The sequence below is a fragment of the Sus scrofa genome, chromosome 15, assembly GCF_000003025.6.
Source record: "Sus scrofa isolate TJ Tabasco breed Duroc chromosome 15, Sscrofa11.1, whole genome shotgun sequence".
Taxonomy (NCBI): Eukaryota; Metazoa; Chordata; class Mammalia; order Artiodactyla; family Suidae; genus Sus; species Sus scrofa.
This window is the reverse complement of record NC_010457.5, coordinates 120,384,765-120,398,457: the sequence shown is the minus strand read 5'-3', so window position 1 is coordinate 120,398,457 and position 13,693 is coordinate 120,384,765. Positions and strand designations below refer to the sequence as shown.

The following is a 13,693-nucleotide window of genomic DNA, read 5'->3' as shown; positions in this document are numbered from 1 at the left end:
TAACCCACTGAGCGAGGCCAGGGATCAAACCTGCCTCTTCCTGGCTACTAGCCGGGTTCGTTACTGCTGAGTCACAACAGGAACTCCTACCCAGACAGTATTTACTGCATGTGCTGGACAGGGCACAAGGCAGATGGCTCCCTGCCAGCCTCGTGAGAGGAGCGGCCAACAGACACCAAACCGGAAAACAAAACAATCAACAAGTGAGCAGTTAATTTAACGATCGTGGGAAGAGAAGATGGTCTCACTGCAGAAGGGCTCAGGGAGGCCCACTCTCTGAGGCCGGTGCTCAGGCTGGGAGCAGACAGGTGGGGGAGCCAGCAGCGCAGATTACCTACACAGGCAGGGGCAGAGCACCGACGCCCCGGGGCAGGCATGAGTTCTAGAAGTTACCAGCAGGCCTCAAAGTCTCCAGGCTGGGACAGAGGGGGTGGAAAGTGCCAGAGAAGAAAGGGGTCAGCAAGGCAATCAGGGGGGCCAGGGGGGTGGAAAAAAAAAAAAAAAACGCTGGCGTGTTTTAAAGTGGGGAAGCGTATGCTCAGACTTCCCTTTTTCAGAGCTCGCTCAGCTGCTGTGCAGAAGGTACCGAGAAAGGGAGCGGAGTGGAGGGTGGCAGAGGGAACCCAGTCACTCACTGGGGGAAGTTAGAGGCCTGGGTTAGAGGGGTGTTGGAGATGGAGAAAGGCGGGTGGCTGCCAGACCCGAGACCTGTGCTGGCGGGGGTGACCCTTGTGGGCCTGAGGTCTGGATCACTGTGCAGAGCAAGGGGGTGGGGCCTGAGGACCTAGTGACACCGGGCCACTCTCCCCAGGCCTGGTCCTTTCCTGATAATGACTTCATGACTCTCTCAAGTCCCTGGGCTCCAGCTCCTCCTCCATCTGCTGGTTGGCCATGTCACAATCACGGGTCCCTAATCGTGCTTGTCAGCTCTTCCTCCTACTGCCTCTCTTTCTGGGAAAAGCCCTGTAAGCCTCCTAGTTACACAACTCACATGCCTTTAATCCATTGCCTGGCACATGCAGCCCAAAGAGAATACCTCTCAATTTCTCTTTCTAAACACCCTCCCCCCAACACGGGCTCACCCGTGGGGACAGGCCCCTGAAGCTCTTAACTAGGCCTTTAGGAAAACTTCTATTATCCAGCTCTCTGCCTCTGACCCAAACTGGCAAACCATGGGCAAACATTTCATTTCCTAAAGCACCGCCTTTGTGTCCTGCTTTTGCTCAAATGTCTTCAAGTGGCTCCTCCCTGCTGATGGGACTTGTCCAACCCCCAGTCGGGCAAGTCTCTGCCCCTCCCCCAGTGAAAACCCCGTGTCCCAAGGGTGAATAAACAGACCCCTCTAAATGTCTGTCAATAGCACTATGGGTAAATAAGCAGTGACATATTCAGACCACGGAAAACCACACAGCCAGGAAAGCAAATGATCTAGAACGCCAGCTCTCAGCCTGCACCAAGTTCAAACACATAATGTACCACAGAGAAAGCAGCCTGACAGTAGTATTTATTTAAAATGCCAAAGCAGGAGTTCCTGGCGGTGTCTGTGCAGTGTCAGGACGCAGGTTTGGTGCCTGGCCCAGCACAGTGGGTTAAGGATTCGGCGTTGCCACAGCTTTGATGTAGGTTGAAACTGTGGCTCGGATCTCATTCCTGCTCCAGAGAACTCCATATACCATGGGGTGGCCAAAAAAAGAAAAAAAGAAAGAAAAAAAAAGCCGAAGCACACAAAGCCATCATTTGCATTGTTTAGGGAGACAGATGTATGTAGTGAAAGAATCCAGGCAGCTAACGGCAGGGTCAACATGCATATCAGCTGGCTTTCCTCAGGGGCAGGGAGGAGGTGGGCTGGGGAGACGGTCGCTGGGCTTTACAGGGTCTGTAATATTTTCTTTCTTTCCTTTATTTTTTAGGGCCGCACCCTCTTCATATGGAGGTTTCCAGGCTAGGGGTCAAATTGGAGCTGTAGCTGCCAGCCTACACCACAGCCATGGCAACTCAGGATCCGAGCCGCGTCTGTGACCTACACCACAGCTCACAGCATCGCCGGATCCTTCACCCACTGAGTGAGGCCAGGATCGAACCCATATCCTCATGGAAGCTAGTCCGGTTTGTTACGCTGAGTCACGATGGGAACTCCATTCTTTTCTCTCTAAACTGGGAGGTGAGGGGAATGTCATAGCAGCTATCTTCTTTTGAATGCCTGAAATAACTCATTAAAATTTCAGAACTACAGTCCTGCCTGGCTCCTACAGGTCTCAGACTGAAATACCCCCCAGGCCTTTCTTCTTATTGGAATCCTAAGCATCCTCCAGGGCTTAGGATTCAAATCTGGCTCCTGATTATCTCAGCAGAAGGCTGCCTTCCCCTGCTCCATCAGGAGCACTCAGCCGGTCCCCACGCCTCCAGGAGGGGCTGAGCCCTTCAGTGGCTGGGCCTTATCAACCCTACCTGGCCCCCTAATCAGCGCCACGAAGCCGGCAGACGGTCACCAGCCTGCTCCTTGGGGCTCTTCTGCCCCCAGCACCAGCCCAGCACAGAAGTGGCACGAGGAAAGGCCAAGCATGCAGGTATGAAAGTGACAGGGCACAGACTGTCCACTCTGCTGCCCCACCCATGTGACCCCACGCCAGGCTGGCAGACCCAGTGGGAGCATCTGGGGCCCAAATTACAGCCATCCTGCCCCTGCTCTCCCCTCCCCACCTCACCCGCCTGCTTTCAAGTCCTGCTCCTCTCCTGGCTACACCCACACACATGGCAGAGCAGGGTGCTCTGCTAAGCAGATCACCTAGACCCAAGGGCACGGCTGGGGCTATGTCACTGGGGCACAAAATCCCAACTTCCCCCGCCCCGGGATCTGGACTCAGGGCTCCCCAGATGGAGGAAATTGGGGGAGCACCAGACAGGGGGCTGAAGACAGATCCATAGTCCTGGCTCTGCCCACACAGATTAGAGCATCGCTCGGGAGCTCACGGGCCTTGTCTTTAATAATAATAACCTTTCCCACGGCTTTCCTAGGGCCCACCTGCGAACAAAGTGCCTCCCTCAGTAGTCTCCTATGATCCTCTAAGCAATAGGCAGGGACAATGACAATGACAATGAAGGCGAGAGAGGTGGGAAGGGATTTGCTCAGGATCTCGGAGCAGTGAGTGGTCAGGCAGAGAATCACCCCCAGCAGCCTGACCCTGGAATCCACACTCTTAATGGATAAAATCCTCCCTAAGCCCCAAATAAGGGGGTGGGATGAGCTGAGGAGGGCTGAACTACTTGGGGACAGTCCCAACTCCTTTGAGGGCCTTTGCTGGGAGAACTGATGTGTCAGGGTGGTTACAGTGTCCCAGATACACAGCCCAGTGTCTGGCCTCTGGGACCTCCTGGAGCACTAGTTTTAGTCCCTTTGAGACACAGACCCCTTTGAGAATCTGGTGAATGCTGTGAATTCTCTCTTTGACATTCATGGCGTTTTGCCGAGGACCCCAGAGGGCCAGAGACCCCCGGGGCTGTCAGGAGAAGATGCCCTCAACAGGAGAATCCTGAAGCCCCCTTTTAATCTAGGCTCTGAGATTCTCCATCCTGGACTCATGACCGAGTGGATGATTCCATGGGGAGCATCGTGAGTCAGATAAGAAGAGAATTTAAGATAAAAGATGGGAAAATGCAAAAGTGCATGTGTCCCGGGGAAGAACCTTGGCCCTTCTGTCTTCTAGCCTCCCATGTCACTGGGATGTCACCAGCCCCGGTAATGGGGCCTCCACAGCTTCCTTTCTTCTGTTGCCTCAGGCCAGAAGCAGGAACTCACTCGCCAAGCCTCAGTTTCCCTCTGTAAGACCGAGTTCCTTCTCTCTGAAAGAACCACTTAGCCCCGAAAGTTCATGTGACTTACAAAATGACATTGACCCTTCAGGGCTAATGTGGGATTCAAACTTCCTGCCACGGGGTTCCCAGGCAGGGTGAGAATGTACCAGAATGCCTCCGAAGGACCTGGGGGTGTGGGGAAACGCAATGATTTTGACCCTGTCCTCTTCGGCTTACCCCCTCTCCCGGATTCTGATTCAGCAGTTCTGGGGCCCGGAACTACCCACTGTCACCTCACCAAAAAGAAAAGAAAGTTTCCTGATTGGCCCTCTGGGACCCAGGTGGGAGACAGAAAAACCGCTCTGCAGGGCGGGGCTGGGGTGGGGGCAGCTGGCCTGGGGCAGCCTTGAAGGTGCCTGCTGGTCCCTCCCTATGGGGTCTGTGACACAGAGCACCCGCCACCCCACAGGCATGCCTTTCCCTCCTCGCCTCACTGAACCCGTGTGTGGCTTCTCTGGCGTCTGAATCTAAACCTCCAGCCCCATGGGAGGCCCCATGGGACAGCTGGGGACAGTGAGACACATGCCTCCCCCACCCCCTCCTCTTGGCACGAGGTAGTGAACACACAATGAAGCTCTTCTTCTCCCCTCCTCCCCCGGGCCGTCTCACCAACATCGGTGGCCCTGAGAGAGGCCTGAGGGCTGGCTGTCCCAGCTAGGCCCTGACCCCAGACTCTACCCGCTGGACAGCAAGCCCAGGCTGGGAGGCCTCTGGTCGGGGGGGGTGTTTTTGGCTTCTCCTCTCATGCCCCCCGGGACCCAGCTTGGCCAGGCTTTGCATCTGACCAGCAACAGGCAATCTGTATAAAACCAAACCAGACATGGCTGTCTGAGGGCCCAGGGCCCTGGATGGCCAGCGGGACACAGAGTCCTTCTGGAACGGGGCCTGCTCTGAGGCCTTTCAGGAACAAACTGAGCTGCTTCATGTTTTGCGCTGTCTCAAAACTGAGGAAACTAAAGAGGATAATGAGACAGCGAACAAGGCCGTAGAGGGTGAGAGTTTCCTGAAGCTGCCAGCAGGCCTGGGGGTAGGGGACAACTTCCCCATGCCCAGGAGAGGGGCAGTGCCTGCACCAGGGCGCAACATAGGCCTGACTGGGAGACCAGGGGCCTGTCTCCATACCTAGCCGCATGGGTGTGGTCCTCTGTGCCCTTCACCCATCTTCCCAGAGGGAGGAGTTGCCGCTGGGGTCTCTCCGGGACGACCAGAGGCACAGTCATGGCTGGCGGCGTCTTTGCCCCGTCTCAGTCCTGGGCAGGAGGCCTGGACTATTTCAATCGCCTTGCCTGAAATCCCACACCACCTGCCCAGTCGAGGCCCCTGGGTTTCGTTTGGTTTTAGTTTGGGTCTGTTTCTTCTGGCTCCCCCACTCTGCTGTCACTCACCCCAATCCCAAGGGGTCCTGGGGATCCTCATGGATCCTAGTTGGGCCCTCTGGATTTAGTCCTATTCCCTGGGTGAGGTCTCTGGGACTCCAATGGGGGGAACCACACCTGTGAACACCTAATGCAGGAACCAACCAAGAATACGCAATGAGGAGTTCCCTTTATGGCACAGCGGAAACGAATCCCGCTAGGAACCATGAGGTTGTGGGTTCCATCCCTGGCCTCGCTCAGTGGGTTAAGGATCTGGCATTGCTGTGAGCTGTGGTGCAGGTCACAGATGAGGCTCAGATCCCGAATTGCAGTGGCTGGGGTATAGGCCGGCAGCTGTAGCGCTGATTCGACCCCTAGGTTGGGAACCTCCATATGCAGTGAATGCAGCCCTAAAAGGCAAAAAAAAAAAAAAAAAAAAAAAAAAGAATATGCAATGAAAGCTCTAGGTCGCTATAGCCCCAGGTCACCCTGGAGGCAGAGATGAACTTTGACTGGGGAGGCTGGGCAAGCTTCGAGGAGGATGGCACTTGAGCCAAGCTTTTTATTCATTCATTTAACGAGGGCCAGTTCTGTGCCAGGCATTGTTTTGGAAGCTGGGATACAGGAGTGAAAGAAGTTTCTTCCTTCATGTGGCTCATATTTTGGCTGGGGGAAAAGACCCAAAACTAACAGACAAGGTGACATACAGGATGTCATCTGGTGACAGGTACTGTGGAGAGTAATAGAGCAGGGTGGGATAACGGAGTGCAAGGTAGGGGCCCTGCTGTTTTTACATAAAGTGTAGGGAAGGCCTCCCATAAGGCGAAATCCTCCCCTCCCCCTTTTTTTTGCTGTTCAGGGTGGCACTTGCGGCACATGGAAGTTCCCAGGCTAGGGGTCAAAGTGGAGCTACAGCTACTGGCCTACACCACAGCCACAGTAACGGGGGATCTGAGCATCATCTGAGACCTACACCACAGCTCAAGGCAACGCCAGATCCTTAATCCACTGAGCAAGGCCAGGGATCAAACCCACAACCTCATGGTTGCTAGTCAGACTCGTTTCTACTGCGCCAGGACAGGAACTCTGAGAAGTGACACATTTCTGACTTAAATCTTAACAGTGGCATTCTGGTTGCTGTGCTGAGAGTAGCTGGGGGCACCAAGGCCAAAGGGAGCTATCACTTTGTGGGGAGTGGTCAGGTGAAAGGTGACCATGGGTTGGCCCAGGATTGTAGCCGTTGAGGTGGAGGAAGCGCTCAGATTTTGGATGTATCTTGAAGGGGAGCTCTGATGCAACTACATTGAAGATACATTTAAGGTAGGGAGGTAGGAAGGTCTAGCAGACGCCAGACAAGGGTAGAGCAAGAGCAGAGGGCCTGGGGAAGATGGGACCACCAGGTCTGGAGGGGGTGTGGGAGGGGCCAAGGCCTGCCAGGGGATAGGGGCACCTACTGGGAGCCAGGCAGCCGCGGGCCGCTGTGGATGCTGGCGCTGCAGCTTTCCAAGGTCCTAAGGCCTGCAAAAAGGAAAAGGACCCTCCCTGCCCCCCTCCTGCTGTGCTGCGCACAGCCCAGCCCACTGCCTCTCTGTGGCCTTTATTCTGCCATGAGCAGGTGGGTCATTCACTCGAGGGCCCTCAGCTCAGGACTCTTGCCACCCTTTGAAATCAAGCCAGCGGTCCTCACTGGCCCTGGAGAAGGGGTTTCCTCCTGCAGTAGAGCAACCAAGGTGTTTGTTTTTGCTTTTTAGGGCCACACCCACGGCATATGGAGGTTCCCAGGCTATAAGTTGAATAGGAGCTACAGCTGCTGGCCTACACCACATCCGCAGCAACACGGGATCCAAGCTGCATCTGCGACCTACACCACAGCTCACTACAACACCAGATCCCTAACCCACTGAGCTAGACCAGGGATGGAACCCACAACCTCATGGTTCCTAGTCCGATTGGTTTCCACTGCACCACGACAGGAACTCCCAAGCAAGGTTTGCCCTGGGATAGTTGGTTTTACTTGGGTCGGGAGGTTCCAGAAAGATCCTCTGTGCCTAGGAATGAAGAGGGGGCTTGTCCAGAAGGGTGGGAGGGTTTGTCAGCGAGGACTGTCCATCCACAGAGGCTGGCTGCCATCCACCTTCTCAGCTCTGCAAGACAATCCCACACCGCAGGCATGCACACACACGTGTGCACACACATGCAGGAGCCAGCCTAGTTCCCCATACACCCATCCTCCCACTCTGCAAACAGAGGCTCTGCTCAGGGCCCTGTTTCTGCTCAACCTCCCCAACTACTGCTGCGAAGGCAAAGGGGCAAAAGGGAAACCGAGGCATGAGGCTGGAGGCACATGATCTAGATCTCAGTCTCCTCGGGCACCCCCTGTCACTCCTGGGGAACCTGTTACACCCTGTCTCCAGCCAGTTAGGGTCCCTGTTCATCTGCTCGTCTCCTCCATTCCTTGAGAACAGCCACCAGACTCTGCTCATATTACTGTTGCCACAATCCCGACCCAGGGCAGATAGGGGTTCACCGAATGAATGAAGGGATGTGGGATTTTCTGCTGGGTGAGTGGGCAGGATAGGCTTGGAAGACAGGAGTAGAAATATGTAAGAAAGCTCCAGAAGGAGCCATGGCCCAGAGCCAGGTACCCTCTCTCCTCCCCATGCCCCACACTACAGAATGAGCAATGACTGACATTTCTTGAGCACTTACTGCAAGCCAGGCCCCGTGTACCTATATACACAATTTCACTGGACCCACACAGAAGCCCTGTGATGTAGGCACTATCACCATGCCCATTCTACAGGTGCAAACAGCTGAGGCCCAGAGAGGCTGAGTTATTTGTTCAAGGTCACATGGCTACCAAGCAACAAAGCTAGATTTGTCTGGAGTTCCTGTTGTGGCTCAGCAGTAACGAACCCAACTAGTATCCCTGAGGGTGCAGGTTTGATCCGGGGCCTCGCTCAGTGGGTTAAGGATCGGGCATTGCCGTGAGCTGTGGTGTAGGTCACAAATGCAGCTCAGATCTGGCATTGTTGTGGCTGTGGCATAGGTTGGCACCTGCAAATCTGATTCAACCCCTGGCCTGGGAATTTCCATATGCCACAATTGTGGCCTTAAAAAAAAAAAACAAACCCAAAAAACCCAGATTTGTCTGATCCCACATTTTATGTGCTTAACTATTTTTTTTTTTTTTTTTGTCTTTTTGTCTTTTGTTGTTGTTGTTGTTGCTATTTCTTGGGCCGCTCTCGCGGCATATGGAGGTTCCCAGGCTAGGGGTCCAATCAGAGCTGTAGCCACCGGCCTACGCCAGAGGCACAGCAACGCAGGATCCGAGCCGCGTCTGCAACCTACACCACAGCTCACGGCAAGGCCAGATCGTTAACCCACTGAGCAAGGGCAGGGACCGAACCCGCGACCTCATGGTTCCTAGTCGGATTCGTTAACCACTGCGCCACGACGGGAACTCCTATGTGCTTAACTATTACACACACGGCCTCCCAAGCCCTGCAGAGTCCCAAATGTGTGTGTGTGTCTACCTCCGATGAGCCCAGCTCAAGACTCCATCGTGCCCAGTTAGCGTCATCCGAGACAGTGGTGCTTATGTTTGAAAAAAGAAAGCCCTCTTGAACATTGTCAAACACCAGTGATTACTGTTATTAGCGGTAACATCAACAAACACTGCTCTCCCAGCCACTGCATCCTCTCTCCATTGTCCGCTTTCCAGACCTCATAGAATCCGATACTGTGGTCCTCTCAGCCGTGTCTAGGGTGGAGGGTGCCCAGGCAGGCGGCCCCTCCCTGTCATGCCCTGCCCTATCCCGTCCCCCTCCCTCTCCATCCTTCCTGTAGGCACCCTCACAGCAGCAACACCTGCCCATTTCCCGCAGACTGTTTCCTTTAACACCCCCATTTCCCCCTCTTTCTCTCCCCTCCACCCCGCCAAGTCCCTCCCTGCAGCCAGCCGCCTCTCCCCAAGGGACTGGACCGATTGTTTCCCACACCCTGGAGGGGCAGGATCTGGGATTCTGCCAGGCACGCCCTTCTGCTCTGCAGATTTAGGGGGTTGATTCCAAAGCAACCTTGAAATCCAGCCACAGGAAAGCCTACAGGAATACTGAATTCCAAAGACTATTCTCTGAGAATTCCAAGTTTGAGCATTAGGGAACACTCAGATCCCAAGTTCTAGGAATACCCTGTGGATTCTGAGGTGGCGTTCTTGGGAATTTTGATCTCAGGACTTCTGATTCCAGTCCCTTTTGGAAACTTCTATTTTTCTTTTTTCTTTTCTTCTTCTTCTTTTTTTTTTTTTTTTTTTTTTTTGGTCTTTTTTTGCCTTTTCTAGGGCCACTCCCGCAGCATATGGAGGTTCCCAGGCTAAGGGTCTAATCGGAGCTATAGCCACCAGCCTACACCACAGCCACAGCAACTCGGGATCCGAGCCACATCTGCGATTTACACCACAGCTCACAGCAATGCTGGATCCTTAACCCACTGAGCAAGGCCAGGGATCGACCCCGCAATCTCATGGCTCCTAGGTGGAGTCGCTAACCACTGAGCCACGATGGGAACTCCAGAAACTTCTATTTTCCACTTCCCCAGGTCATTTGTATGACTTCATTATTACCAAAGTGGAAAGTTAGAAGGAGATTTTTGAAATTCCTCCCCAAATAGAGCTATAAAATTCCCAGAAATTTTGAGAAGAGAAACTTTAAAAAAAAAAATTCAAATGTGAAGATATTCAAACGTGCTAATCTCATTATTTTAATGCTATTGGCAGAGCACTGGTGACTTAGAGCATTATCGAGCATGCGACTGATGTTTGGGCTATTAGAGATGTGAATGCTCCCAAAGGCATGTAAGGACCCCCCCCCCCAGTGTCTTTCCAGTTTTATCCCCCACTGGGCCCATATATCTCTATTTCTTAGACCGAGGGTGAGTAGTATCCTAGGGGTGAAGCTTCTGGGAAATCTGGGGTGGTGGGGAGGGAGGAGGGGCGAGCTGTATAATGTCTTCTCTGAAACTCAGGAAATTCCCGGCTTAGGTCGTCCCACAAACCTGGCCTGCAGCCAGGGCTCCCAGTTTCAAGCCCAGAATCACTGTCCTTAAACTGGGGCTTGAAGTCCTGGCCCCTGGCCCTGCTGGTTAGCAAGAAGAGGCTAGAGGCCATAGGGAGACTTCTTGTGGCTCCCTCCCTGCCTCTTCGTGTCTCCGTGGCAGAAGGGACCTAGTTACCACCTTGGCCTGGCTCAAGGAGCAGGAGAAGTAGGGGGAGAGGAGGAGTGAGGATTGGGGTGGGGGTGGGGTGGGGTTGGTCATAAAGGAGAAAGTCATTGGAGGTCAGTGAACCATCAACCAGTCAGGCTGAGGAACTAGGCTCGGATTTCACAGCCTGGGGCTTCTGACACTGGCCGGGTTCGCGGGGGGCGAGGGCGGGGGGGGGGGGCTCTGAAGAAAGGGGCAGACTGATGGACAAAATTGGGAAAGAAGAGCTTACATGGAGCGGTGGGGAGCTGAGAGATGGGGAGAGGGACAGGACACACGGAAGGAGTTGGCGGTTTCAAGTGACACAGACGATCTGAAACATTCCTTCGCTCTCTCCCGCACCTGTCCACCGGAGGAAATTAGAGGGTGGGGGAGCCCGGGCTCCTGCACCTGCTCTCTTTTTCCAGAGCCCTTGTCTCCAGCCCCTCATCGGGCTCTTTTCTCCCGTGGTCGTCTCAACGCCCCCTTTCCCCTGGCTGCCCTGGCGTGCCCCTCCAAACCTCCTTCCTCAGCCCAATTTTCCACCCGCCAACTTCTTCTCTGTCTCAGCACCCCCATATCAGTGACTTCTCCAGCCCGTCTCTCCGATCGCTCTTCCCTGACCCTCGATCCCCCAGCCCCCTTAGCCCTACCCCCGCACGCCGCCTCAGTCCCCCTTCCCAGCGCGCCCGCCTTTCCGAGACCCGCATTCCGCCGGAGCCCCGCACGAACCCGATTCGGAAGAGCAGCCGCCTGCTACGCGCCATGAACAGGCCGCGGAGGGTCCGCCGCGCTCGGCAGCTGCGGGGGCTCAAGAGCAGGACAACGACGAACAGCAGTAGCCCGCAGCTGGTGACCCACAGCCAGGCCATGCCGGGGGTAGGCGCCCGCGGCGGGCCGGGGGGCGGGGCGGAGCGTTGCTAGGCGACGGCTCAGCCCAGGCCCCCAAGCGGGGAACCTGCGGGGTTGGAGCCTCGCCCGTTGCGCTGGCGGGCTTGGGGACTTGGGGGCGTTCTGGCCCCGCCCGGCCATTGACTCTCGTTCGAATCCACCCACTCGCCACCCTTGGTCTGGCAAGCCCCGAATGCCACCGGGCAGGAGGCGGCATAGCCACGCCCCCGGCTGGCTGGCAGGGAGGCGGGGCCGGAGCGGGCTTCTGACCTGCGCTAATCCCCGTGTACAAAGGCCGGGAGTCCTAAGCTAGGCCCCACACCCTCCCACCTTCGCCCAACGGGGAGCTCTGGGACGCCCTGGAATAGTCCTCTTGGCGGGAAACCAGAGCCTCATAAACTTTTTCAGCTGGAAGGAACCTGGGCGATCACGTGGGTCAGCTGCCGTTCATTCATTTATTCATTCACCCAATTACTTTTCTGTGTCCTCCTTTGTGCCAGGCACTGTGCCAGGCTCGGAGGATGCAAGGGTCACAGTCTCTGCATTCCTGGAGCCTACACTCTAGAATCTAGCAGAGAAACAAACTGGATACACAAAGACTATAATTATGTATGTATTTATCTGTATATACACACGTGTTTATATACCCACACATACCTACCTGTCTGTGATTATAAATTGTGGTGCTTTAAAGGAAGCAAACAGAGGGGCAATGATATGGACAACATAGGGCCAGTTTAGGCAGGGGAGGGCCTCTCTGAGTAGGTGCCATGGAAGCTGTGCCATGGAAGCTATGCCTGGAAGGATAAGAAGAGGTTGCAAAATCTGAGAAGGAGTGACTCCACCAAGATTAAGCAGCAGTGGGTGGCAGAGGCAGGACTAGGACCCCAAGGGATCCCAACTCCAAAAAATGGGATTTCCACAGCACCCACCCCCACCCCCACCATGCCGCTTTCTGAATGTGTTCCAGACGTTGTTAATGTCAGCAGGTTGGAAGTAAATGTAAAGACAGGCGTGGTGACATCTACAAATTCGGGCAAACCAGAGCTAGGGCTGGGCTCCTTCTGGCTCCATCCCCAGGCCTGGCCCAGCACAGGGAGGGAAGGAAACCTGCAAACAGTGAAGGGAGCTGTGTCTCCCACTGGAGATGGTTGGGAGGGAAGCAAGTGAGGCAGTGCTCTTATTTTCTTTGCTTCGGGCTGTGCTGTGGCCTGAGAGAGGCTATAGAATCTGACCCCAAGCCACCCATTTTCTCTCTCCCACTGATGTACTTTGATTAGATTGTTGGATCTAAAGACCGAGTCCCCAGTGTGGAAACCATACAGATACAGGATCATCATGCACAATGATTTGGAACCCTCTGCCCCCCACCCCCAAAAAGCCAAGAGATGGGTTAAATTATCCCCAAACCGAATTGTAATCCCAACACCTAATCCTGGGTTGCATTCAGCATATCAGGAACTCCAGATATGGAGTTTCTCTTATGTGGACACATCTTAAGGGCCAGAACCATGGCCTGCTCCCTCCGTCTCCTTATCCATAATTCAATTTCTTCTCAGTGCCTGGTACATATAGGGCTGTCCATAAACAAGAATTAGGCAGAATTGAATTAAACCTCTGTGTGTGCTGTAGAGGAGGCACAGGGATGAGAAGATGGGCAAGCTGGTTTGCAGAAGGCCCTTCCAGGACAGGGGAGCTTATATGTCTCTGAGTCCGTGTCTATATATGCAAAGTGAAGAAGTATGGAGCCTCATCGAAAGTTACTGTGAATATACCTTTCTGCAGGTAAGGCTGTGCCAGGCATCATATTGAGAAATTAAGGCATGGTCCCTGCCATCTCAAACAGGAAATGCAGGATCAAGCATGAACTTGCTGAGATACAGAGATGGCTGAATCCTAAATCTAATCTCATGCTACACACACACATTTACAAGATTTCAGTCATCCAAGGTCCATTTTATGAATTATTATAGAGCTGGACAGGGCTGGGGATAAGGAGTGAGAGCGGGTGTTTGGGGAGACCCATGTAGGCCTAGGAAGCCATCCTCTGCTCCCCTGGACTCTTCTGGAAAACTTCCAACATCTGCCCCAAATCTGCTTTGCTTTCACCTCCTCTCCCATGAGAATCTCTGTCCCAGCCAGACTGATGCTTCATTATTCACCCAACTCCCACAGTTCATACCTCACTGCTTGCAGACACTTGGCTTGGGGGGGTGGGCACTGCTGAGGCTAAAGTCAATCTCTGCAGCTCTCCTAGGAAAGACTCATTAATAACCTGGGTCATGTGAGGGGCAATCATGCAGTTCTGGCCTGTGATGTGGTGGTTTTAGAGCTTACCTCACAAAGAGCAAGCC

At 54.2% G+C, this 13,693-nt stretch overlaps 1 protein-coding gene across 4 annotated transcripts in view; it reads right to left on the bottom strand.

Moving 5' to 3' along the window:
• Window positions 1–13,693, bottom strand: part of PNKD (paroxysmal nonkinesigenic dyskinesia) — a 66,108-nt gene that overhangs the window by 13,191 nt on the left and 39,224 nt on the right. The window contains exon 1 of one of the 4 annotated variants that reach the window (XM_021076196.1): window positions 11,181–11,534. The exons of the other annotated variants lie outside the window; for them this stretch is intronic. Within the exon in view, the coding sequence (XP_020931855.1) occupies window positions 11,181–11,320 (140 nt within the window). The 5' untranslated portion in view covers window positions 11,321–11,534. Of the gene's footprint in view, window positions 1–11,180; window positions 11,535–13,693 lie in introns of those variants that run through there. 4 annotated transcript variants of the gene reach the window in all.